This window comes from Rhinolophus hipposideros, assembly GCF_964194185.1.
Source record: "Rhinolophus hipposideros genome assembly, chromosome: 19".
Lineage (NCBI taxonomy): Eukaryota > Metazoa > Chordata > Mammalia > Chiroptera > Rhinolophidae > Rhinolophus > Rhinolophus hipposideros.
This window is the reverse complement of record NC_138065.1, coordinates 13880206-13903483: the sequence shown is the minus strand read 5'-3', so window position 1 is coordinate 13903483 and position 23278 is coordinate 13880206. Positions and strand designations below refer to the sequence as shown.

Below are 23278 nucleotides of genomic sequence, written 5' to 3'. Positions count from 1 at the left end.
ATTTATACCCTCAGTCCAGGGAGGGATGGATCAGATTCTCAATGTTCTCCACGCGGAGGAGGAAGTGAGGGTGGAGAGAGAGATGGAAAGGGAAAGGTGTACACTGAGGCAAAGAGACATAGAGGTGGGGGAGCAGAGGCCCATGGCAAAGAGGCCAAGACTTGGAGAGCTTTGAGACCAGGATATGGAGAGCAGATGAGAGAGATCAAAAGAGGGAAGCCAAATAAGAGACAGAAAAAGTGAGAAATGGAGCCATCAGGGAAGAAAGAGGAGACGGAATGCAAGGAGCAGGAGACACCCTATGCTGGGTGGGGTCAGGCCCCAAGTGCCAGATCAGAAGCCCCATGGGGACGCTGAGGTGCTGGGCAGACTGTCCAGGGGCCTGGTGTGAAGTTACGGGAGGGAATGCTTGGGGTCAAAGAAGCACAGGGAACAGAGCTGGTCTAGAGGGAAGGTGGGGGTGGGGGGTGGGGAGTCCAGAGACCAGAGACAGGGAAGGCCAGGCAGGAGCCCTCCCCTAGAGTCAAGGTTGTGGGCTCTGCTTTCTGAGGGGTGCGGGTGTAGACAGGGAGCTGGAAGCAGGACTCAGAGCCATGTAGGGAGGAGAGAAGGTGACCGTTGGGGGCTCTGGGGTACACAGGCTGGAGGAAGAGGTCTAGGCTTTCTGCAGCTTCCACTTTAGGGTAGCCCAGTCTGGCCCTGTGGTTTTTGGGGTTGCTTGGGCCAGGAAGGGACAGTCTTCAGCCAGCCTCCAGCATCATACCATTCACACAGTTGCACACAAACCAATCAGATGGAGCCCAGTAGAAAGGTCTTTCTGGGGCCCAGTGGACCCTGGTCATCGGCCCCGGGCAACTTCCCAGTCCCAGGACTGAATTTCCGTCTGAATGTGATTCCCAGAGGAATGACCTGGTTTGTGGAGAGCAGAGGCACCCACTGCTATTTCCTGCACCTACCCCCTGCCCCAGGGCCTGACTCTTTCATGCCCTCAGGGCCCTAGAGAGAGAAGCCACTCAAGGACAGCAGCTGCTGTCTCAGACTCCAAATCTAGAGCTGCAGAGGACCTTTGAGAGCGTCCACAGGCGTAGTCCAACCCCTCATTTGAAGCTGAGGCTCCGAGAAGCTAGAAGAGTAGCCCCCAGTGTACTGCTCACTTATATCGATGCAATGTCTGGACTCTGAGCTCACTGCTCCTTCCAGGATCCCAGCCTGCCCATCTCTTCCTAACCACCTCCTAGGAGGAATAGGAGGGATTTTTCTCTTGGGGGCCTTGGCCCTCTTGCCTGGCCCTCCCCGTCGAAATTGTAGGAGGTCAAAAGGTGAAAAGTCGGGGCCCACAGCATAGCAAGTTCCCCAGGAGGGACAAAGCCGGTGGGTTTGGAAGGAGAAGCCTCTTTCCACACACCCTCAGATTGCAGTTGACGCTTTACAGCTCTGTGGCCAACACTGCCCTCCTGTGGCTGCTGGCTGACAGGGCGGCCTGGGGCCCTGAAACCGAGCCGTTGGTTCCTCTTTCCCCATCCAGATCCTCACCATCCAAGGACCCGTGCCCCAGTGCAGGGCTGATGTAGACCCCCAGGGCTACCCTTCCAGACTAGACCATCCAAGAGGCCGAGCTTTACTCACCGTTCTCTGATAGGGTCCTCAGGTGGGTAGGTGAGCAAGGGCTGACTACTCTCACCCTCTGCAGGACTACTCACAAGACGTCCCTAAGGAGTCCTAGGTCTGAGAGTCGGGTGCTTCTTTGGACAAAGGGACATGAGAGCTGAAGGGGGGGTCCTGGCTTTTGGAGGGTCAAGAATGCAGGGTGAGCACTTTGGAGGAAAAGAAAATGTCTGGGAAAGAGGTCCCAGAGCCCATATCCCTGTACGCAGCAGCGGTGCCCAGTCTGCAGAAGGAAGGGTCAGGCTGCCCCAAGGCTCAGTGGGGCGGAAGGGACTGAGGACCGGTCACTTAGGGGGGACTGCCCAGAGACGTAGAACAGGGGCGCCCCCCAGAGTCAGAGACCAGGCACTGCTGAGAGTTCCCAAATTGAGAAACCCAGCCCAGCTCATCAGTTCATAGGCTAGAGCTGCGGATCTGGCCTGAGCTGAGTGGCTACAGCTAGAACGAGCAGCTGGATGGTCCAGAGTGCCCTGTCCCTGCACGTCAGGCTGGGCAGCTTCTTATGACGCCATGAATCTAGAGGGGAGAATTTGCAGGGACTCGAATTACCACTCCACACTTGGTCTCCTCCCCACAGAATGGACGTGCAGGTCACTTCCGGGGACGTGGGCAGGCGCTCTGAGAGCCCACCTGGGAAACATGAGTATCATTTGATCTCTGCCTGCCTCCTTCTCTAACCCCTCTTTCCTCTGAGTTCACCCTGTGGTGTATTCACAGACACTAACGCCTTGATAACCCATATGCTTTTTTTTCTCTTCCCTCTGGGCCTGAAGTCCCAGCCTTGAGTTCACCGCCTTGCTCTGGAACTTGTAAGTTCAGTAGGTACATACCGAATGACTCACTGGAAGACAGGAGGGGGGCAGCTCTGCGGCCCTATGTTTCCTTGCTCAAAACATTTTACTGTGCTGATTCTTCCATCTGGCTTACCAGGCCTTCCAAATTCCAGCCAACTTACCTCTCTATTCTCACAGGCAGATTATTTTTCAGTCAAACTGGACAACTCGCTGCGTCCTGATATTCTGTAAACTGGCCTGTCCCCATGTTCTTGCTAGGCCTGCATCTTCCATCTGGACTACTCGCCTCCTCTCCTCCTTCCATTACTCCCACTTAAAATCCTACCCCTGTTTTAAGACCCATGCCAATTTCTTCAGGAAGCCTTCCCAGATTTCCCGAGGGAGTGTGTTCACTTTATCCTTTGAATCTCCACAGCACTTTGACTCCCCTTTGAAGTTATAACCTGCTTCATCTCTATTCTAGATTCTAAGCACCCAAAGGGCAAGGTCCGTACGTGTTTCATCTGTGTATCCCTTTCTCTTGCCCCCCTATCCAGAGTGTTGCATATAGTAGGTGCTCAATAAACATACCAGGAATTAAGTGAAATAAAGCCTGCAGTCCAGGCTGCTGGGAACTGAAGGAGGTGGGAATGGGGTGCTCCAAGGCTTCAGGAAACAGGAGGAGTGTTCTCAGAACGGGGAGGCAAGGACCTATACAGTGAGGTGAGTAGGGAGTCTGGGCCTCCTCAGAATCTTGCCAGTGAGGAGAAGTACTTTGCTGAAGAGAAGTGGCTGCTGGAGATGTGGTGGGTTGAGAAAGGACCCCAGATGTTGGGGAAACTATAGATCAGCTCCAGCGCCAGGTATGATGGACCCCCAACTGTCTGCATTCTTAGTGACGGCAAAAAAAGGGGTAGGAGTCTGAGGCTTGGATTCTGCTCACATCTCCTTCATCTTCTAGCCGCATAGCCTTAGGCGAATTACTTCCCCTCTTTGGGGCTATTCGTCTGTAAACTAGGTACCTGACCTCCTAGGACCCTTTCAGTTCTGCTATTCTATTCCATGTCGAGGTTCTGAAGTAGAGTGGTAAAGCTCAATGGGGATTTGTACATGAGCCACGCCATCCCTCCCCCTCCCACACACACAGAGGCTTGAGCACCAGGAATGACCCCCTAGGACCTGGACCAGAGAAGATGACAGAGTCCTAAGCCATGAAGGAGGCAGATGGGCTGGCTCGGAGGATATGGAGGTGGGAGGCAGGGCGAGACAACTTGCCCATTTCAGAGCAGGTAAAGTGCCCAGTTATCAGGCCCTAGGGAAGGCTTCTCAGGGGTTCCCCCTTCCTTTCTGTGCTTCCCTGTCCACTTTCTTGCCCCATCCCCAGACTCAGTAAATATAGGTCTGGGATTTGAATCCCAACTGTGTGGCTCTGAGAAAGCCACTTAACCTCTCTGAGCCTCAGTTTCCACATCAGTAAATGGAGTTATTGACACTAACTCAGAAGAGTGTTATGAAACCACTCATGCAAGCACCCTGACTGTGCCTACTGGTAGATCTTGCTTCCTGAGTCGGAAAGAGGACAATTGGTACCGGTTGCTCCATAGGCCACAGGGTAAATGGTTAATGGTGCTTTGCAGGTGCATTCAGAAGGGCAGGCCGATAGAGGGGGAGGCTGGATGCGAAGTCAGTCAGCAGGGTATCATCCAAGCAGTCCCCGACTGCTAGTGAGGAAGGGCCATTCTGCCTGCAGATGTATTTATTGTGTAGTTCTCAAAGACCCAGGAACTCTCTGGGAATTTTTTTGAGGGTCCAGCACTGAGCCCCAGGTGATGGATGGGGGTGGGCAGCATGGGGAAGGCTCCCTGGTCTCATAGCAGGCCTGGCCTGCACATGCACTGTGGGTGTTCCTGCCACTCTTTTGAGCTCGGTTCATCCGAGGCCCCCAGTTTCTAATCTGGTTGGGAAGGATTTATTTTTGGGTCCCTGTAACCTAGCAATGGGCTCACATGACCAGTGGCAGCTGCAGGCTGAATATACCGTTGGATCTTGGCTCCTGGCAGGGGGTATAGGCCAGACTGTGGGGGAATAAAGGAAATGGAAAGACTCTCACCTCTGCTTTCTTCTGCCTCCCTCCTCAGTCCCTCAGCCTGGCTCCTAGATGGTGGGCAGGGGGGCAGGGTCCTGGGGAGTAGGCACAGGGGGCTCTGAATATGGGGAGCAGCTATGGGGGAAGGTCCCAGCTCTGAGCCTACTGTCCTGGGGGAGGAGAGGGTTGGGTATCCATGAAGATGGAGATGGCTGCAGGGAGGATGTGATATTGGCGCCCTGGGGGGCGAGGCCAGGTTGGGGAGTGGGCGGTGGAACAGATAGTCTATGGTGTGGGATCTCAGGGACACCCCTGGTCGGTGCTGGAATCTCAACATTCAGCTTCTCCTCTCTGTTCCCTGTTAAACTGTTAATGTTCCTAGGAGAGAGAACGCGTTAAGCTGCTCTCGGTGCGAATGGACTTATCAGCCTCTTTTTTGAGAGCAGGTTCTGACAGAGGCAGAGATAGCAGAGAAGGGGGGCAGGAGGTGCCACTAAGCAGGTAAAAGCTCCAGGGAGGGGGCTGTGGGCATATAAAACGCATTTGACAGATACTTATTGAATAAACAGATAGATGAATAAAAGATGAACTTGGTCTACTTCAAGGTCTTATCGGAGGGGGCAGGAAAGGGTGGATGAGGGGTAGACACAGCCTTGTCAAGAGGTACTGGTAGCAAGGGTGGGCCGGGCTGCACCAAGGAACTAGTCTGGGATGGAGAAATCAGGTCTCAGCACCAAGGGGCCTACCGCAGTACTGAGGGGAGGGGTGTCACTGGCCCAGACCTGTAACCGGAGCCCCGTCCTGGGTGTGCATACAGCCTGGGGGACATGGATCTCGGCTGTGATTCATGGAACCACCCCTAGTTTCTCCACCTTGGTCTTTCCTATCTCCTCTCTTATGCTAGGCCCTAAAAGGAAGGATTGGCAGGGTGGGTAGGGGATGTAATATCAATAGCTATTCCAAACCCTGACTGAGATCATTTCATGAGATGGAGCATAAGAAGTGCCTCCCCAGCATCCCCAGACTGGGTCCTCAAGAACTCACACCATCATCATCATTATGCTTCTTTTTGTCATCACATCATCAGCAGCTGCCTCCAGGCCAGGATAAGCAGCTCCCCCTGCCCCACTCCCGAGCCAAGACAGCTTCCAGTAACTGAGAGGATGCTCTAGGTCCACTGCCTCCTTAGCACCACCTTTCCCAGCAGCTCTCTGGGAGGGGCCTCAGGACCTGGAGACTTTGCCTGCTACTGTATTAGCTCCCCTAAGGCTATGTTTGTATTGCAGGCTCCCTATCCTTAATAGATTAGCTGGGGAGTGAAATATTTTGCCCATTTTACAGATAGGAAAACTAAGGCACAGATGGTCAATTCTTACCACCAATCAACAAAGGAGAGCTTGATTAGAACCAATGTTTTCTGACCAATCTAGTGTTTTCTCTAATCCTGTTCTAATAAACTTGAGTCTGCTCTGGTTCTGCTGAACATTTGGAAGGGGGCCATGTCAGTCTGGGCTGGGCCCTTGCGGGAAGGAAGTAGGTGTTAATCAGGGGTGGATTTACCTGATCCCAGAGGATTTGATTGACGCCAAGATGATCTTGCCAATACGACAGCACAGGGTTTGATAAAAATCACTTTTCTGTCTACAAGGTTTAATGTAATATTTTAATTTGATTTCCCTGTACTCAGGTATATCTCGTTTTGTCGTAAGCTGTTTCCTGGAAGACATTAGCTGCTTCCATGGACTCGCTTTGGAGCTTCCGCCCAGAGTCCCATTTCAGGCCTCCAGAGAGGCCATGGGGAACTGGGGGAAGGAGTAAATGCTTTGGCTTCAAACCGACCTGGGTTCAAATACTGGCTCCGGAACCTACTCACTGTGTGATCTGGGGAAAGTCACGTACTCTCTGGCACCCATTTCCTTCTCTGTAAACTAAGGTAAATAATGGCTGCCTCATAGAACTGGTATGAGGATTAAAGGGACTGTATGTTAAGTGCCTGGCACTCATAAGGGCTCAAGAAAGGGTGGCTGGGGATAGTAGAGATTACTGAGTTGGGTCTGGGCTAGTCAGCGGCCTCTTTGTTGTTGACCTGGGGCAGCCACCTTACCCTTCTTGAGTTCCCTCGGTACGTAATTCATTGTTCTTATGGCTCTTTGGGTTGGGTTTGGTAAACAATTCCAGAATTTCCTATCTTCCCTTTTAGAGACAGAAGGAGTTTCTGGATGGGCACGTCTCAGGGCAGAGGGCTTTGGAGTAGGGATCATGTCTGATTTCCTTGTCTAGGCTCATGGCTCTGCCTTGTGTGGTTCTGGACAAGCTCTTCACCTCTCTGGGCCTCAGAAACGTGGGTGCTTTGGCCTATAGGATGTCTTTCAGCTCTACCATGTTAGGGTCCTATCCTTGGGTGTCAGTCCTCTACCTAGGGACACTAATCGTTTTCTTCATAGCTCGTGGGAAGCCATGACCCTTCCTCTCACCACCAAAGGTTCACTGCGTGGCTTTGGACCCTCCATACTTGATGTTCCCCAGCTCTGTCCAGTCCTACAGACCAATCGGAGGCTTCCAGAGTACCTGGCTCCCACTCTGCCTTCAGGGAGCAGGTTATGGTGATCACACAAATGGCCCAGGGCTGGTATTAATAGATACCCCCATTTCCATCAGCGCTCATAGCCCCATACCAAGTAAACATACAATCTAAGGAAACAATAATAATGTGCTTTCTGAGGGACATGTGCAGGGTTAGGACAAGGCCTTTAGCACCCCTTCAAACATGACTGTCACTCTGAAACTTGTCCTCCATACACATTCAGCAGCTTCCAAGGAGCCAGACTTTGGGCCAGTTCTGGGGCCTTAGCCTCTGCCAGGCCTACCCCCGGGGCTCTGTGTCTGCACTGACTGGCCTGCTACAAAGCACCTTGGTTCGCAGGTCACCTAGAACCATGCAATGTCAGGACTGTCAGGAACCTCAGATATCATCTATCCTATATCCTCTTTGAACAGATAAGAAAACAAGGTCAGAAGAGGGAAGTGACTTGCTCAAGGTCACACAGCTAGTAAGTGCCAGAGCCAGGCCTTAAACCTGGGTGTTCTGACTGCGAGTGTTCTTTTGACTACATCTGGCTGACCAGGAGGGTCTCCCCTGCCTCCCATCACCTGGCCCCACTAGGCTTTGGAGATGCCACTCAAGCAGCCTAAGGGCAGTGGGAGGGGCAGGGGCTGACTCTGGGGGCCTCACCTGAGGGCATGGGTGCCTGAAGGGGCTCCAAGGGGCTGGGTGGGAAGTAGGAGGCCATTAGGACCCAGAAGCTCTCGGCGCTTCCTGCTCTGCCGGCTGCCTCTCACGCTCACTGCAGTGGCTCCGGCTTCAGCAGCCTTGGAGAAACATCAGCTGAGAGGAGCTATCACATGGGAACCGGGAGCTGCTCAGCAAAGGTAGGAGTTGCCGACTAGGCCAGGGATGGGGGCAAGACCGGGGCCTGGTGCGGGGTGCTGAGGTTCCCTACAGAAGGGTTGCTCTGCCTCCCGGGGACCAGCCCACCCTACCTTATGGTGGGCAGTTATGCCAAGGATGGCTCCCAGGTATCCCGAAGGCAGTACTGGGGTGTGGGCATCTCTGAAGCCTAGAGATGGGGTTGATCTCCTGCCAGCAGGAGTACCCACATCCCGCAGACAGACAGGCTTCTCCATCTGTCTTGCTCCATGTCATCGAGATGAGTCCCCTACGTCCTACGAATGGGTCCTTTGGCACCCAGGCCTCTGGGTAACTCTGTGTCCTGGGTGTGGGCAACTCTGCCAGAGAGAGGTGCCGCAGCCCCCTGGAAACGTCCCCTGCCTTAGGAAGGGCTTGCTCTTGTCTGAAGAAAGGCCAGGCTCGGGTCCTTGGGGTGGCAGCTCCGTATCTGGGAAACAGGTGCATGAAGCCCACTGACCCTCGGTGGCCTTTGGCTGGACATCGATATGCAGCTTGTATCTTGAAACGAGGATATTTGTAACTTGACCAGGTCCCTGCTAGAGGCCCAAACCTCAGTCCCTAGGGTGGCAAAGCCTTCAGCTACTGAGAGGTCCTGGAGGTGAGGGTGGGTGGGGGCGGGGGAGGTGTAGCTGGAAGGAAGCAATGGAAGGAGAGGAGCATCTGAGAAGGCATGATGATATGAGCTAGAAGGGACTGAGGCTCCCGGGCTTCCCCGATGACACTCTCACACCACAGCCCTCTCCTCCTCAACCCCAGCCCAGCAATGAGGGAGGGCCGGGGAGCAGGTATATCGGTCTACCTGTTAGGAGGTCAATTGGAATCCTGGAATTTAGGTGTCAGTGTGGAGATACCGGCAAGGCCAAGGGAGCTGTGGAAAAGAGAAATATCCAAAGCTCTCTTGCTTAGGGCTCCATTATGGCTGCTCAGCACTCCCGCCATCTCCACGTGGAAAGCGTGTCTGCTTCCCTCAGTCTGGGACCCTGGTAGGCCCTGCTGGCAGACTCTTGATGTCCATGCAGGTCCATGCAGGTGGGCCTTTACTCTTTCAGCTCCCAGGGCCTCCGAGCCATGTCTCTTGGACCCCACTCTTGGGGCCCAATAGAAGGGATGAGGGAGTCATGACATGGGGAGTAAAGGGCCAGGATGCCTCCCTGGTATTTCTTTCTGCATTTTTCTCTGGTAGACTGTCTTATGAGAAGCTGATATCTTCACTTTGGGTCTCTCTCTTTGTCTTTTCTGCAGCCCCTGAATCTATGTGGCCATTTTAACAGTGACATGAGTTTTCCGTTATCCCTAGGGAGAAAGGCACGTTTCTAGGAGGTTGTCCAAAGTTAGGGCTGCCTCGAGTATGGGAGCCCAGGTTACTCTTTCCAGGAGAGCGGCTCCTGGCTGGCACACAGCTGACTGACTGAGTGTTCTTGGAGTATGTATTGGCAGCAGACATTCAACTGATCAATTTGAGTTTGATTCAATTCATAAAATTGTGTTGAGTACCTATTGCCTGCCTGGCATGCTAGAAGTTAAATAAGTGCAAGGTTGGTGGCAATGCTAAAACCAAGGGTGATTGTAGGTTGTAACTATGGAGGAGGATGGGGGCCCATCTGCCCCACGTGGTCCTCCGCGTTGCAGTCAGAGAAATGATGGGTTTTTTTAATTGAGCAACTGCCAGGCCCTCTGTAGCCCAGGCACTCACAGAGCCATCAAATATTGTCATATATAGGAAGCTTGGAGGTGGTCCAGTCCAACCCTCCCATTTTACAGACGAGGAAAATGGGACCCAGAAAACATGTGACTCATCTACAGAAAACCCATCTTGGCATCTCCATAGTTTGTCTCTCATTTGCATACCTTAGCACACTATACCGAGGGAATCTGGACTGCAGGAATAGTATATGGAAATTAAAAAAATTCAAAATTCTAAAATTTAAAGTTGGGCAGTTTAATCCAATTATATACAAACTCAGCCTGGACAATGAGTCATATAAAACATATTTGATCTGCCATGTGATCTGGAGAAATGAGAGATGCTGAAACCCCAGGCTTCTTCATCTCCCAGTTTCTTCCAGTTTTCTTTTCTGCTTCATGCTCACCCACTTCCACAGTCGCAGTCATGTACCCACTCTCAGGTGTACCCCTGTCTTACATAGATGCCTGCTTCTCCCTTCCCATTCTGTGACATGGTAACAGTCCTGGAACAAGAGGGCTTTGGGCCAGGGGTCCTCAGGTGGTCAGCTCCAATGAGCAGAGGTCTGGGGCCCTGGGGAGTGGGAGGTTAGGGCCAGCTCCTCTACCACCTGCAGGGGCATAATGGCCTTGAGAAGTCAATGAGTGGGTGGAGAGGGCCATGTTTCAAGTGACGTATGCCCTTCTGGCTTTGGGAGCAGTGGAGGCTGAATGAGCTGAACTCCCAGTTTCCTTCTAGCTGGGACATTTTCTTTTGACTGCTCCTTCTTAAGACTCCTAAAGTGTCAGCTCTTTGTCTTAGGGGTGGTGGTGTCAGACTAAAGCACAATCCTTCCCCTTTTCAGGGGAATCTCTTCTCAGTGGTAGTCCCCGAGCAGGGAGAGACATTTTTAGAGATGGTTTAAATTCAACTACTATTTACTGAATGCCGATTATGTTCCAGCCACTGTGGAAGGGTACCACCAAGTGAGGCATGGCGTGGTGGGCTGGAAGAGTACTGGCCCTGGAGCCAGACCGCCTGGGGCTGTACCCGGACCTAGCCACTTACTAGGTTTGTGACCTTCGGTAAGTTACTTAACCTCTCTAGGCTTCAGTTTCATCAATTGCAAATTGGGGATAAGAATAATATGTACCCAACAGGGTTGCATGAAGATGAAAATGAATTAGTATACACAGAGTGCTTAGAACAGGGCCTGGCATGTGGATGTCACTGCTTATTATTAGTATTATTATTTATAAATCTCACAGTATCCTCTAAGCACGATTGTGAAGTAGGTATCATTCCCTTTATTTTACAGATGCCTTTATGAGGAAACTGAACTTCAGAAGAGTCACTGAGTTAGTAATTCCCAGACCTGGGACTGGAAGCCAAATCTTGTGCTCCTTCTGCTATCCCCAATAGTTCCTACCATTCTGAGGAGACAAGAAATCAGGAAATTTACATAAGCAACCTTAAAACTGGGGCACTGTCCCAGAGCTCAGCAGGACCCTGGGAAAGGGGAACAGAGGACATAGAATCTCTGGATAACAGTCCTTGAAAGGGGGGGGAGGGTATGGACAACAGAGGAAAGGAAGTGGGAAAGAAGGAGCCAAGGCTCCGTCATCCTGCGTCTTCTCAGTCACCAACGCAGACCTGGAACTACCTCCTCTCAGAGAGATGAGCTCCTGAGCCCTCAGTTACTGGGCTGGCACTCCGTACCAGCAGCCCAGCCTCGAAGGCTGGCAATAAGAGCCTGCCTGAGAGACAGACTCCAGCAGGAGGCACCCTCTCCCCACACCCCCATCCCCACACAGCATTGGGAAGCCTGGGCCTGGGCTTGCCATCCCAGGGTCACTGGACTAGGATGGGGGATGGGCCTGTGACAGGAGGTGTCCTGGGTGTCCTCTTTCGGCCCCATGGAGTCCTCACCCATCCCCCCGTCATCAGGGAACTCTTCCACTCTGGGGAGGCTCCCTCAAACCCCAGGTCCCTCTACTGCCAGTGGGGTCCCGGAGGTGGGGCTGCGGGACGTGGCGTCAGAATCTGTGGCCCTCTTCTTTATGCTCCTGCTGGACTTGACCGCTGTGGCTGGCAATGCTGCTGTGATGGCTGTTATCGCCAAGACACCCGCTCTCCGAAAGTTTGTCTTCGTCTTCCACCTCTGCCTGGTGGACCTCCTGGCTGCACTGACCCTCATGCCGCTGGCCATGCTTTCCAGCTCTGCCCTCTTTGACCATGACCTCTTTGGGGAGGTCACCTGCCGCCTCTACTTGTTTCTGAGTGTGTGCTTTGTCAGCCTGGCCATTCTCTCGGTGTCGGCCATCAATGTGGAGCGCTACTATTATGTGGTCCACCCTATGCGCTACGAGGTGCGCATGACGCTGGGGCTGGTGGCCTCTGTGCTGGTGGGGGTGTGGGTGAAGGCCGTGGCCATGGCTTCGGTGCCAGTGCTCGGAAGGGTCTCCAGGGAGGAAGGAGCTCCCAGCATCCCCCCGGGCTGCTCGCTCCAATGGAGCCACAGCGCCTCCTGCCAGCTCTTCGTGGTGGCCTTCGCTGTCCTTTACTTCCTGGTGCCCCTGCTCCTCATCCTCGTGGTCTACTGCAGCATGTTCCGAGTGGCCCGTGTGGCCGCCATGCAGCACGGACCGCTCCCCACGTGGATGGAGACGCCCCGGCAACGCTCTGAGTCTCTCAGCAGCCGCTCCACCATGGTCACCAGCTCGGGGGCCCACCAGACCACCCCGCACCGGACGTTTGGGGGAGGGAAGGCGGCAGTGGTCCTCCTGGCTGTGGGGGGACAGTTCCTGCTCTGTTGGTTGCCCTACTTTTCTTTTCACCTCTACGTTGCCCTAAGTGCTCAGCCCATTTCGACTGGGCAGGTGGAGAATGTGGTGACTTGGATCGGCTACTTCTGCTTCACTTCCAACCCTTTCTTCTATGGGTGTCTCAATCGGCAGATCCGGGGGGAACTCAGCAAGCAGTTTGTCTGCTTCTTCAAGCAGGCTCCAGAGGAAGAGCTGAGGCTACCTAGCCGGGAGGGGTCCATTGAGGAGAACTTCCTGCAATTCCTTCAAGGGACTGGCTGTCCCACGGAGTCCTGGGTTTCCCGACCCCTACCCAGCCCCAAGCAGGAGCCAGCTGCTGTTGACTTTCGAATTCCAGGCCAGATAGCTGAGGAGACCTCTGAGTTCCTGGAGCAACGACTTACCAGCGACATCATCATGTCAGACAGCTACCTCCGTCCTGCCCCCTCCCCTCGACCTGAATCATGATGGGCCGCTGGACACTTGGAGGGAAACGGGGCTGGGAGGTGGTTAGGACTGCAAGGAGCACCTTGTGGGATCACCTTTGCCCGGCTAACTGGGGCTGGGGCTGGGGTCTCTGCACACAGCTTTTGCTTGGTGTTTCCTGGGTCAGGAACAGAGCCAACAGGATGGACATGTGGCAAATGCCTTGGACATGGCTATGATCTTTGACTACTGGGGGAGGGAACCTGGTGATGAGAGTAAAGGGTCACGAAGGTGAGTGCACTTTCCATGCCTCAGGAAGCAGGGAAACTCGCTAAGGGTGGGAGGTGGAGGATGCAGGGCAGCAGTCCAGGTTTGGAGTTATTCTGGGGACACTTTAGGAGATTTCATTTTTCAGTGTAATTGTCCAGGACACTAATTGCGCCCAAGCAAGGTAAGAAAATGATCCATGTCTTTCCATCTCCTTGCTAAGAACTAACTAAATTCCTTTAAAAGAACTAAATTACAGCCAAATATTTCCGTTTGAATTAATAGATCTTTGCCTAGTTTTAGACCTAAGGTTTCCTGAAAGTGAGAGGATCTGCAGGGTACATTCCTTTCCTGAGTTTATCTAGAAGCAATGGAAGTATCAATCAAATACAGAGAGCAGAAGACAGGAAAGCTGACTGCAGCTCTCTCACCCTCCAGGAACAGCCCTTCTGTTCTGTTTCTCTGTCTCTCTCCTGCAATGCGAGATAGGCTTGGGGCTTGATCTCAGCAGAGGCAAGAATAAGACAGGGTGGCTCCATCTTCCTGTCTTTTAGGATAAAGAAGTAGAAAGATTGGGGGTTGAATGGTTGAAAGTAGGGGCTAGCATTTGAATTGCAAAGGTGTTTGGATACAGAGAGGCCAGGCAATCACCCTGACCAATAATACTGTAAATATATTTTTTTCTTTCTAGGACTGGCCTCCCTGATCTCTATCCTCGTGGCAGTGACCCACCTCCAGCCCCCTGGACAATCGGGTACAGAGACTAAGGTTGGGAACGGGTAGGGTGGGGTTTCCATGGTCCATTAAATGCTTCCCTACTCCCATTCTTCGCTCTCAAAATTAGCTTCAGTGACAAAGACTTAAACCTCTCTCCTATCTGCAGCCCTGGGTTGGAGAGAGGGCACAGGAGTGGGGCTCAGCTGTTCGCTGACTGAGACTGTAGGAACTGTGTTGGTTGCTAACGGTGGTGGTATTTTTCAAGGAAAGGGGAATAATTGCAAACTGGATAGGACATCCATCTGGGACTACTTGTCCATCCACTTCCCTCAGTTGAATCAGGTAACATTAAAAGGTCGAGGGAGTACCAGAGGGTGGTGTGGTCTGTACTTGAACAAATTCCTGGCTCACTGAGCATCGAAAGGGAATATGGCCCAGTGGGAGTGGTTTAGTTTCCCCTTTAAACAGCCAATAAATAATTTTTATTATGAAAGTTATACTGATTATCAACATTGACTCCTTCGGTTCAATTCAGTGTATAATAGTTGAATACCCAATATTTTCTGGGACCCACATAAGGGATGTAGAGTCACTGCCTTCAAGGAGTTCAGTCTTATTTGACCAGGTACCTTGCATTTTTACAGAGCATTTACCTCTGGTGAAGCGCTAGAAAATGTGTGTGAGAAATGCACTGGAGAATATGTTCGTGATTCTAACTTACGAGAGTTCAGTCCATTATAGCAAGATACCTACACGGGGGCTTCCTGCAGACTACGTAAAGTGTGGGGGTTGTAAATGAAACTCTACTTGAAAAAATACCTTATTAAATGAAACTAGGCAAACCGCTTTCCCCCTTTAGATCTAGGGAAATTATCAGGTTTCTGTCTTCCTACCACTAGACTTACTCTAGTCTAGTGCCTATTATATTGAGGAAATCCCTTAGATAGTATATACAACGAGGAGAGTCTTGTGATTGCAAAACATATTCTCCTCTCTTCTCTCTTTTAAGATAAACTGAAAAGGGGGGAATCTCATTCCTAGATAGGGGAAAACTCTTCCAAACATCACTGATCTGCTAGTAGGCCCTAAGCATTGCCAGTAGGTGGCAGTGTGTGTCCAGTGGAAACAGGAAAGGTGCCTGCCAGTGGGTAAAGGGGAGTGGGGAGGACACTCAACATTGTCTGGCAGCCATTTTGTTAATTTATTTTGCCTTTTCCTTTGACTTTGCCCTCCAACCCTTCCTTCCCATACATCAAAGAAGAAAAATTTAAATTTAAGGATAGCTCTAATTCAGGCTGACATTTCCTGGCACTGTGATCTCACTGGCATTTATTACAGAGTTCGACATATGCTGGTTCGTTTGCCATTTATTTTGAGTAGATCGTGAAGGAAATAAAAGTTTCTATTATGCTGAGAACTTTCCCAACACTTCCTGCCATGACAACCTCCTAAGAGTTTTCTAGCCACAAGGATCACTTGGGTAAAGTTCCATGTGCAATCTTTAGCTGTGCAAGTTGTTCCTGGACACAATTTGACCTCCCTAATCCACTGAAGAATCAGTAACCGTCCTGTCAGTTACTTTATCCTGCACCCTGGACGTGTTGGGGTAACTCTCAATCCTAGATGAAAACCTTGCCGTCAGGTTTCCCCAGGTAACACAGTGGCAGAGTAGTAAAGGGGTGCATTTGGAGTCAGACAGATACACCTGCTCACTGTGTGAAGTTGGGAAAGATGTTTAATTTCTGAGCCTACTTCCTCATCTGTGAAAATGGGGATAACATTACCTACCTCACAGGGTTGTTGTGAGGATTAAGAGACATGTGGAAGCACCTAGCCATACTTGGCAAACAGGTACTCAATAAATACTGGTTTTTCTTCCTTTTCCTCTGGCCCTTTCTCCCTGTAAGTACTGACCATGGGAAAGCAGTCCCTTTTATTCTAACAGTTATTAGGGCACGAGTAGGAGACTTCAAACTTTGGAGAACTGGTAGTAAGCTACGGGGCATGAGGCTGTTCAGGGTGGCTCTCAAGAAATGCCTCTAATTATTCAATCATTATATAGACCTTTCCGTTGGGACCTTATATTCTAAGGTTCAGATTCTATGAGGGAAGTAATTTTAATCACAGGGAAAGGTTTTGGGGGCTACGAGTGTTCCCCTCTCTATAACGCATGGTATTTGTGGGTCTATTTGGCAGTAAAGATAATTCAGGGTCACCTTCCCGGTAGTACCCAACGTCATGAGTGACAAAAAGACCATCGATCTGGGGCCTTCATAGGGGATTTATTAATTTTCACATGATGCTAGAGCTGAGAGGCCAATTTTACTGCAACTTCCCTTTTCGTGTGGTACCACAACAGGAAATTTCAGGAGATTCACAGGATGCACTGGTTTGTTTTGGGGTGCGGGACTGAGATGAAGTAACCTTGGTGGACGTCCTAAGCCCCTGACGCGGACAGCATGTATGTGAGCGATGAAAACAGGCTTATTTTGGGAAAGGCTGCACGGAAATTTCACGGAGGAACTACACGCTTACCTTTCAGGTAGCATGCACTACGTGGCCCTTTGCTAACCTAGCGGCTGGGCAACTTTCAAGCCCGAAATTCGCACCTAACGGCACGAGGACCAGACAGCAGGAGGCGAGAGGCGAGAGGAGGAGGAGGAGGCAGAGAGGGATGTCTCAAGTCCCAGGCAGGGTCGCTCTTAGATACCGGATGTGAAGCGCGGCGGGGCCCCGGCTCTGCAGTTTGCTCTCGTCTGGCTTAGACGACCCCGGCAGAGAACGCGTCCTACCCTAACTTAGGCAGGGAACCCGAGTTTCCAAATCCAGAGATCAAAGGGGGCTTTCTGGCCAGGGAGAAATTCCCAGCGGAAATTTCCGTGCGGGCTCCGGGCTCTTATTTGGGAATCCCCCCCACCAACCCAGCCATCCAAAACAGGGTTGTGTGACTTCCGGAGGGCGCCAAGAAGTAAAGAAGCTAGTCCCCAGTTTTTTTACATTTATCCAAATAAGGCAGCCGAAAGGGTGAAAGGAGTCTAACGTCGAGCACCGCAAGGTGAGTTCCGCAGCCGGGCCTCGCCCTCCTTCTCCTGCTCCCCGTACTTCCGCTTCCGGTTGCACCTTTTCTACCCCAGCCAGAGGCGCTCAAACAGGAACGGCCGCTGGGCGTTGCCGGAAGTGTCGTACACGCCGGATATCCGGTTTGTCCGGGCGCTCGGAGAGCTGACGGAGAGGGCCGCCGCCCAGCAGAAGACGCTGTCTCGGCCGGCCGAATCGCAGTCTCCGCGGTGTGTGAGTGAGCCCGGGCCCGGTCCCCTCTCCCGCCGCCGCCATGGGCTGCACGTTGAGCGCCGAAGACAAGGCGGCGGTGGAGCGGAGCAAGATGATCGACCGCAACTTGCGGGAGGACGGGGAGAAAGCGGCCAAAGAAGTGAAGCTGCTGCTGCTCGGTGAGGGGCTGGGGGCGGGGCTGGCGGGGGTCGGGAGGGCCTCGGCACTGGGGGCCCTGAGGGAAAGGACCCCGAAGCGGGTGGAGGGCGTGAAGCACACGGGTCGGGTTTGGGGGTTGTAGGAATTAGACGGGAGAGGGTGTGACCGTGCTGGAATGGCGTTTAGCGAAGAGTTTGGGGCAATAGGACGTTTAGACTGTGTGAGGCATGTGGGAGGAGGTCCTAAAGGAAGAGGAGGATATTAGGAGGGTTTGAAAGGGGTTGCAGTGTGTCGGTAGCCAGGAGGACGGGTAGTGTGGTGGGCTCGTGTAGTGGCTTGGGAGGTGAGAGCGTGGTGACACTTTCAAGCAGGGTAGGTAGCTGGAACGCTTGAATCATTGAATAATTATGAGCAATAGAAAGAGAGGCTAGGACAGAGTGGTCCCAAAGGACCCTGTCATTGATCAGAGAGTGGGCATTTTGAACTGTTGCTGAGGTGGAGGAACCCTGGGTTATCCCTGAACGTGGACGTGTGTGGTTGAGATAAATCCAAAGCTTTCGGGTATAAAGGAAAAGAGCTTTATACCTGAGTACAGAGACTGTATATGATTTCCCACCTTTTCCGATCGTTTTTATTTTCTTAAGGTTTTATAACTGCTTGTTTTTATAAAGGGGAGACGGTGTGGGCTGAGCAAATTTAAGGACTGGCTTTATTTGAGGTTTGTGGCAAAAGATGCAGTGAACAATAGGTTACACGTTGGTGTTGAATAGTTGTTAGGGAGGATGTGCAGTGGGAATGGAATTATCTTGGGATAAATGACAGAATTGGGCATATTTACTATACAGGCTGTGGGAAACTTCTGGTGAGATGTTTCATCTTTTTGGTCTCTTCAAACTAAAACTCCCGGCTTCAGGAATTACTGTTCATTTTTCTTGACATAAACGTTTTACGTGGCATTTATGTGCAGTCAGATGCATCGTACTCTGCGTGATTAGTTTTAACATTTTTGAGAGACTGGCTTCTAGAGTTCAGTAAACCACATAGAATGCCCTGGCATCAGCTTACCGATCAATCGAGTCACATTTCTTCATTATACATATTTTCTAGAGAACTGTTGGACAATAAGTAGGAGTGATGGTTTTTGTAAGCAGTAGAACTTTACTTTTTAAAACAATGGATTTTGAGAAAAAGAAGTCACTTTAGGAGAAGTGCCAAATTTCCGTGATGTAAAGCCCGAGAGGACAGGATGCAGCACCATAACCTAATTTTGTACTCCAGTGTGTGCTGGCTGCCCATGCTAGTCTCTTCATGTTAACATATTTGGTGGTTTGTAGATTGCAGAAGCCTTGGTAACAGCTTCTTGGAGGTAGGGGGAAAGTTAGGCATTGGAGCTTGAGCTTTCAGTTTGAATGCCTGATCTTTCAGAACACGTGAATTCAAATTGTATTTCTAGATGGCCAGTCTCTGTATAATAGGTATTATTTGTGAATGAGCATGGTCTTTGGCACATAGTATGTGCTTCTTAAATACCATGTTTCCCCCAAAATAAGACCTAGCTGGACAATCGTCTCTAATGCGTCTTTTGGAACAAAAATTAATATAAGGTCGGGTCTTAAAATTATAATATAAGACGGGGTCTTATAATTTTAAGACCTGGTCTTGGGCTGGCTCGGTGGCTCAAGTGGTTAGAGTTCCATGTTCCTAATTCTGAAGGCTGCCGGTTTGATTCCCACATGGGCCAGTGGGCTCTCAACCACAAGGTTGCCAGTTTGACTCCCGCAAGGGATGGTGGGCTGCGCCCTCTGCAACTAGCAACGGCAACTGGACCTGGAGCTGAGCTGTGCCCTCCACAACTAAGATTGAAAGGACAACAACTTGATTTGGAAAAAAAGTCCTGAAAGTACACACTGTTCCTCAATAAAGTTCTGTTCCCCTTCCCCAATAAAAGCTTTTTTTTGGTTTTTTTTTTAAAGACCCAGTCTTGTAGTAAAATAAGACTGGGTATTATATTATATTACATTATATTATATTATACCCCGTTTTAAGACGGGATCTTATGTCCTATAAGACCCCGTCTTAGTAAAATAAGACTATAAGATGGGGTCTTATGTTAATTTTTGCTCCAAAAGATGCATTAGAGCTGATTGTCTGGCTAGGTCTTCTTTTTGGGGAAAGGGTATTTATTGTTAACCAGCATGAACCAGCTAATTAATGTTCCATTGCTCCCGGGGCCTTTCTTATGTTTGATAGAAACCACAGTGCTCAAGGCATTAGCATTGTCTGTATTGATCGGTTAGATTAATGAAATTTAAGGTCTCATCTTCTGTGGGTGTTTTGATTTACATTGACCACAGGAGATCCCCTCAGGACCTAGCCTATTGTAACATAGTTGTAAACGGTGAGGCTTTCTTCCAGATGGCAGGATTTGGCAGGCAGCACTTGGACAAGTAGAACTTGTCCAAATGTCTAGAAAAATCTTTCTTCAGGACTTTATAAATAGTACGTTTAATTAAAAAAAATTTAAACACATGATGACTTAGGGAACTTCAAAAGCAGTAAGTAAAAATCAAACTACTAAAGTGTTTGCTTTTAATTTTTATCAGTTTCATTGCTTTAAGTAAGATTTTTTTATATTTTTGAGCAAGTTAAGTCAACAAATTCAAATAGATTGCACAGACGGATGCTCTTGCTTGAACCATATCATAACGCACATGTGAAATTAAAGTTGTCGTCTTTGCTATTTTTATAAGCAAAATATAGCCATCACAGTATACAAAGAGTTTTCTTACTGTAGAATACCTCTTCTGATGTACATGTAAGTCATTTTTACTTCATCACTCTGAAGCTATCGAGCTAGTCTGAGTTGAGATCTATTTACTTGCCCTTGTCTGTCCTGGCACATAATAGTTGTTCATCAAATATTACTGTATTTAAAAAAAAAACAAACCTGGGGCATGCATATCCCTTTAGTGCTTCAAAAAATCCATGACCTTTCTAAAATGGTTAGCAAATTTATGTTATACATTTTTCTGGCGAGAGTGGCCATGGTGTTTCATCAGGTTCTTCCACAATACTACCTAACTTCCATTTTTTTGAAGTCCCTCATCTTGGACCAGGACAATCAGTAGCTGTGCAAAAAAGGAATGTTCGGAATGCCAAAGAAAAAATCTAGACACTGTGAAGAGTCTTTTATTTCCTCTTTGAGAGGACAGTTTTTCACTTGGAATTTTTGAGAAATGTGTTTTCTGTATGTCAGATGGCTCCTTTTTCTCCTGTTTCCCCAGTGAGTTAATGAACTGCTCTCTGCCACTTACCTCAGGGCAGTCTCTTTAGCAAACTTGCTTCCCTTCTTCGCTTCTCTCCCCTAAATCTGCTTGCAGTGAAATTTTCTGTTCCAGCATCATCATCTCAAAATTACCTAGGCTGAAAATGGGATTTGTTTGTTTGTTTTTTAACTCTTGCTCTCATTTTTTAACCAGTCAATTGCCAAGTTTTATGACTCAGTTGTTACCAGATTTTTGGAATTCATGGACCAATAAAAGTGATTTTTTTATTGTTGGAGCTATTTTTTATTGTTGGAACTATCATTCCAACATTTTCTTTTTCTTATAAATACATTTTAAAAATATTCCAGACCATCATCTATCTATTATGATTACTATTTAGTTCCCTTTGTAAAACCTTTTTGATGTTCTTAATTGAATATGATCTGTCCTTCTCTTTGAAACCTTATAGTACTTTTATGCCTCTTATAGCCTGTCTGCCTGATATTATGGTTGTTTGTATATTTGGCTGCTCTTAACTCTGTGGTCCTTGAGGGCTGAGAACTACGCATTTCTTGTCTTTGTATCTGCTGCAGAACCTAATATAATGCTAAAATGTTTTGCAGGACAAATGTTTTTGCAGGATAGAAACTCATACTGTTCCAGTCAAGGAGGGGTTTGTTGAAAGGGCACAGTAGGCAATTTCATAGGCATCAGACATCCAAGGTAGATAAATGAACTCCAGAGAGGTTGTATGCACGTGGATTGTGATTCCTGCCCCTGCTCCCGTTTCTCCTACAGCAGTATGGTCACTTGCTCCGCTTTATTGGTTAAGTCACCTCTCCAGATCAGCTTTCTCTGCTCACTCCCAGTTTTCAGCTCCGGCTTTCTCTGACTCCTCTGGCTTACACACTGTCTGCCCTGGTAGTTAAGTGCTTCATGTCTTCTGACCCAGATCCCCATTCCAGATTCCCGGGAAAGAATATCAGATTGGCCCAGCCTCGTCAGGTGCCCATCACAATCTTGTCAGCTTAGTGGGACTAGGGCAAGGTTGAGGGGGTGTTGTGAGTTCCACAAGGCTCGCCCTTTCAAGGGCTGGGTGGGTCAGATTCTCTGTTAACACGCATGGCTAGAGAGTTAACGATTAATAGATGGCAGGGCCTGCCATCTTGTAGGCACTCATTCCATTGAAGTTGGACTTAATGGAATGAGATGGAATTATTGAAGAACTAAACATATCACTGCTTTAGTTTTTCATTAGTTCACAAGAATATGCCTGCTAATTCTCAACATTAAGTTGCCATTTTGTATGGGTGAGAGATGTAGTTAAATTCAACTTGAGGTAAGGTGCAGGGTCTTGAACTCCCCATTATCAACACATCCAACTCAGAATAGTTAGTCACCTGCATTTAATTACCTTCGATTTTAATTCAGGAATTGATTTTTTTAAATGCATATAATCAGTACAGGGTCTATGCTTCATCATCCTTGCTTTTTCCTGGCTGTCTCCCCCCCCCGCCCCATTTTTATGAGTACCAGAAAATTGTCCAAAGCTAAGGGAAAGGATAAAATGGACGGTTTTGCTCCTTGTGAATAACCTTCCTTAGGTGTTTTTTTAGAGAGTAGGTAAAAACATTTGGCAAAGCAGATTGCTCATAGATTTTAGCTATCCATGCTGTGTTCTCCTTATGTTAGTTTGGTTTTGTTGTATTGGGGGGGTGGGGCTTAGGGGAAGTGGAGAGTAAAAAATGCTCTAAGTACTCAGGACCTAGTATATTAGCAGTAAAGACCAAACAACTTGTGGGTCTCATAAGAAACGTCTAGACAGTGGACACTAAATTTGTTCAGATTTCTGAAATTTGTTTTAAAATTTGTTTTCTGGTCAACAGAATACGGTAGACTATTAAAGTATATCTCTTTGAACTGGTAACGCAATTCAGGAATAAGAGGCACCACGCAATGTAGGGCGAAGAGCAAAAAGACTGAAAATTGGGAGATCAGCCCTAATCTCTGAGCTTTGGTTTCCTTTTTCTGCACAAGAGGTCTGATTTCAGGGGTCCCTTGTCTTTGGAGTTAATATTATCAACCAGATGGAATATTTTAGCAAGTTATAAAGAGGCGTATTTTTGTGTTATTTCTCTTATTCTTGAGTTTGAACTTAATTTAACATAATAAAGCTATTTGGGAAGATAGTTAGAAACCTGAAAGACTTAGATTCGTAAAGTGCCCATAATGTAAGTGTTCAAGAGAATGTAAAGAAAAGGAAATTGTTCTAGTAGTTGATTTCCCCTCCAGTTTTAACTGTCTTCGTTTTGGTATAATTCTTATTCAGTATTTAGCAAGTTAGTTATCTTTAAGCCTTTATCTATCCAGGCTATCCTGTTACCTGCTTACAATCATATGGCTCATTTCTGTAATTTAAGCTGCTTGAGCTGAATAACCTTGTGTTAAGATCTGTTTAATTGTGCTGGTTTTGATACAGTGTTCTATGTAAATGAAATATCCTATTTTCCATGTTTTGCTCTTAAGTTGTAACAGAAATGAATATATCTGATAAGAACTTAAGTAAAGAAGGAGGATACCAAAAAGACCAAAATTTGTTTGACTTGTGCCTGAATAATGGCCTAGTGATCTTAGAGACAAGTTTCAGGAGGATGTAGGCTTTAGACAAGAATGTCCTTTGATTTCCAAGTTCAACTTGGAAGATACTTAAAAG

At 49.0% G+C, this 23278-nt stretch overlaps 2 protein-coding genes across 3 annotated transcripts in view; both read left to right on the top strand.

Moving 5' to 3' along the window:
• Window positions 1-7820: 7820 nt before the first annotated feature.
• Window positions 7821-15713, top strand: GPR61 (G protein-coupled receptor 61). Of its 2 annotated transcripts, XR_013991702.1 has the most exons (4): window positions 7821-7953; window positions 10620-10741; window positions 10975-13177; window positions 13845-15713. XR_013991702.1 is itself a non-coding variant. In XM_081025690.1 (3 exons), exon 3 carries the CDS (start codon window positions 11573-11575, stop codon window positions 12926-12928), a length of 1356 nt encoding a protein of 451 aa, XP_080881816.1. In that variant the 5' UTR covers window positions 7821-7953; window positions 10620-10741; window positions 10975-11572; the 3' UTR covers window positions 12929-15713. The 2 variants fall into 2 exon arrangements, 1 of the variants encoding a protein (XP_080881816.1); XM_081025690.1 differs by having other exon boundaries at window positions 10975-15713.
• A 1184-nt stretch (window positions 15714-16897) lies between these two features.
• GNAI3 (G protein subunit alpha i3) overlaps window positions 16898-23278 on the top strand; it is a 34513-nt gene continuing 28132 nt past the window's right edge. The window contains exon 1 of the mRNA XM_081025052.1: window positions 16898-17319. Within this exon, the coding sequence (XP_080881178.1) occupies window positions 17202-17319 (118 nt within the window). The 5' untranslated portion in view covers window positions 16898-17201. The remainder of the gene's footprint in view (window positions 17320-23278) is intronic.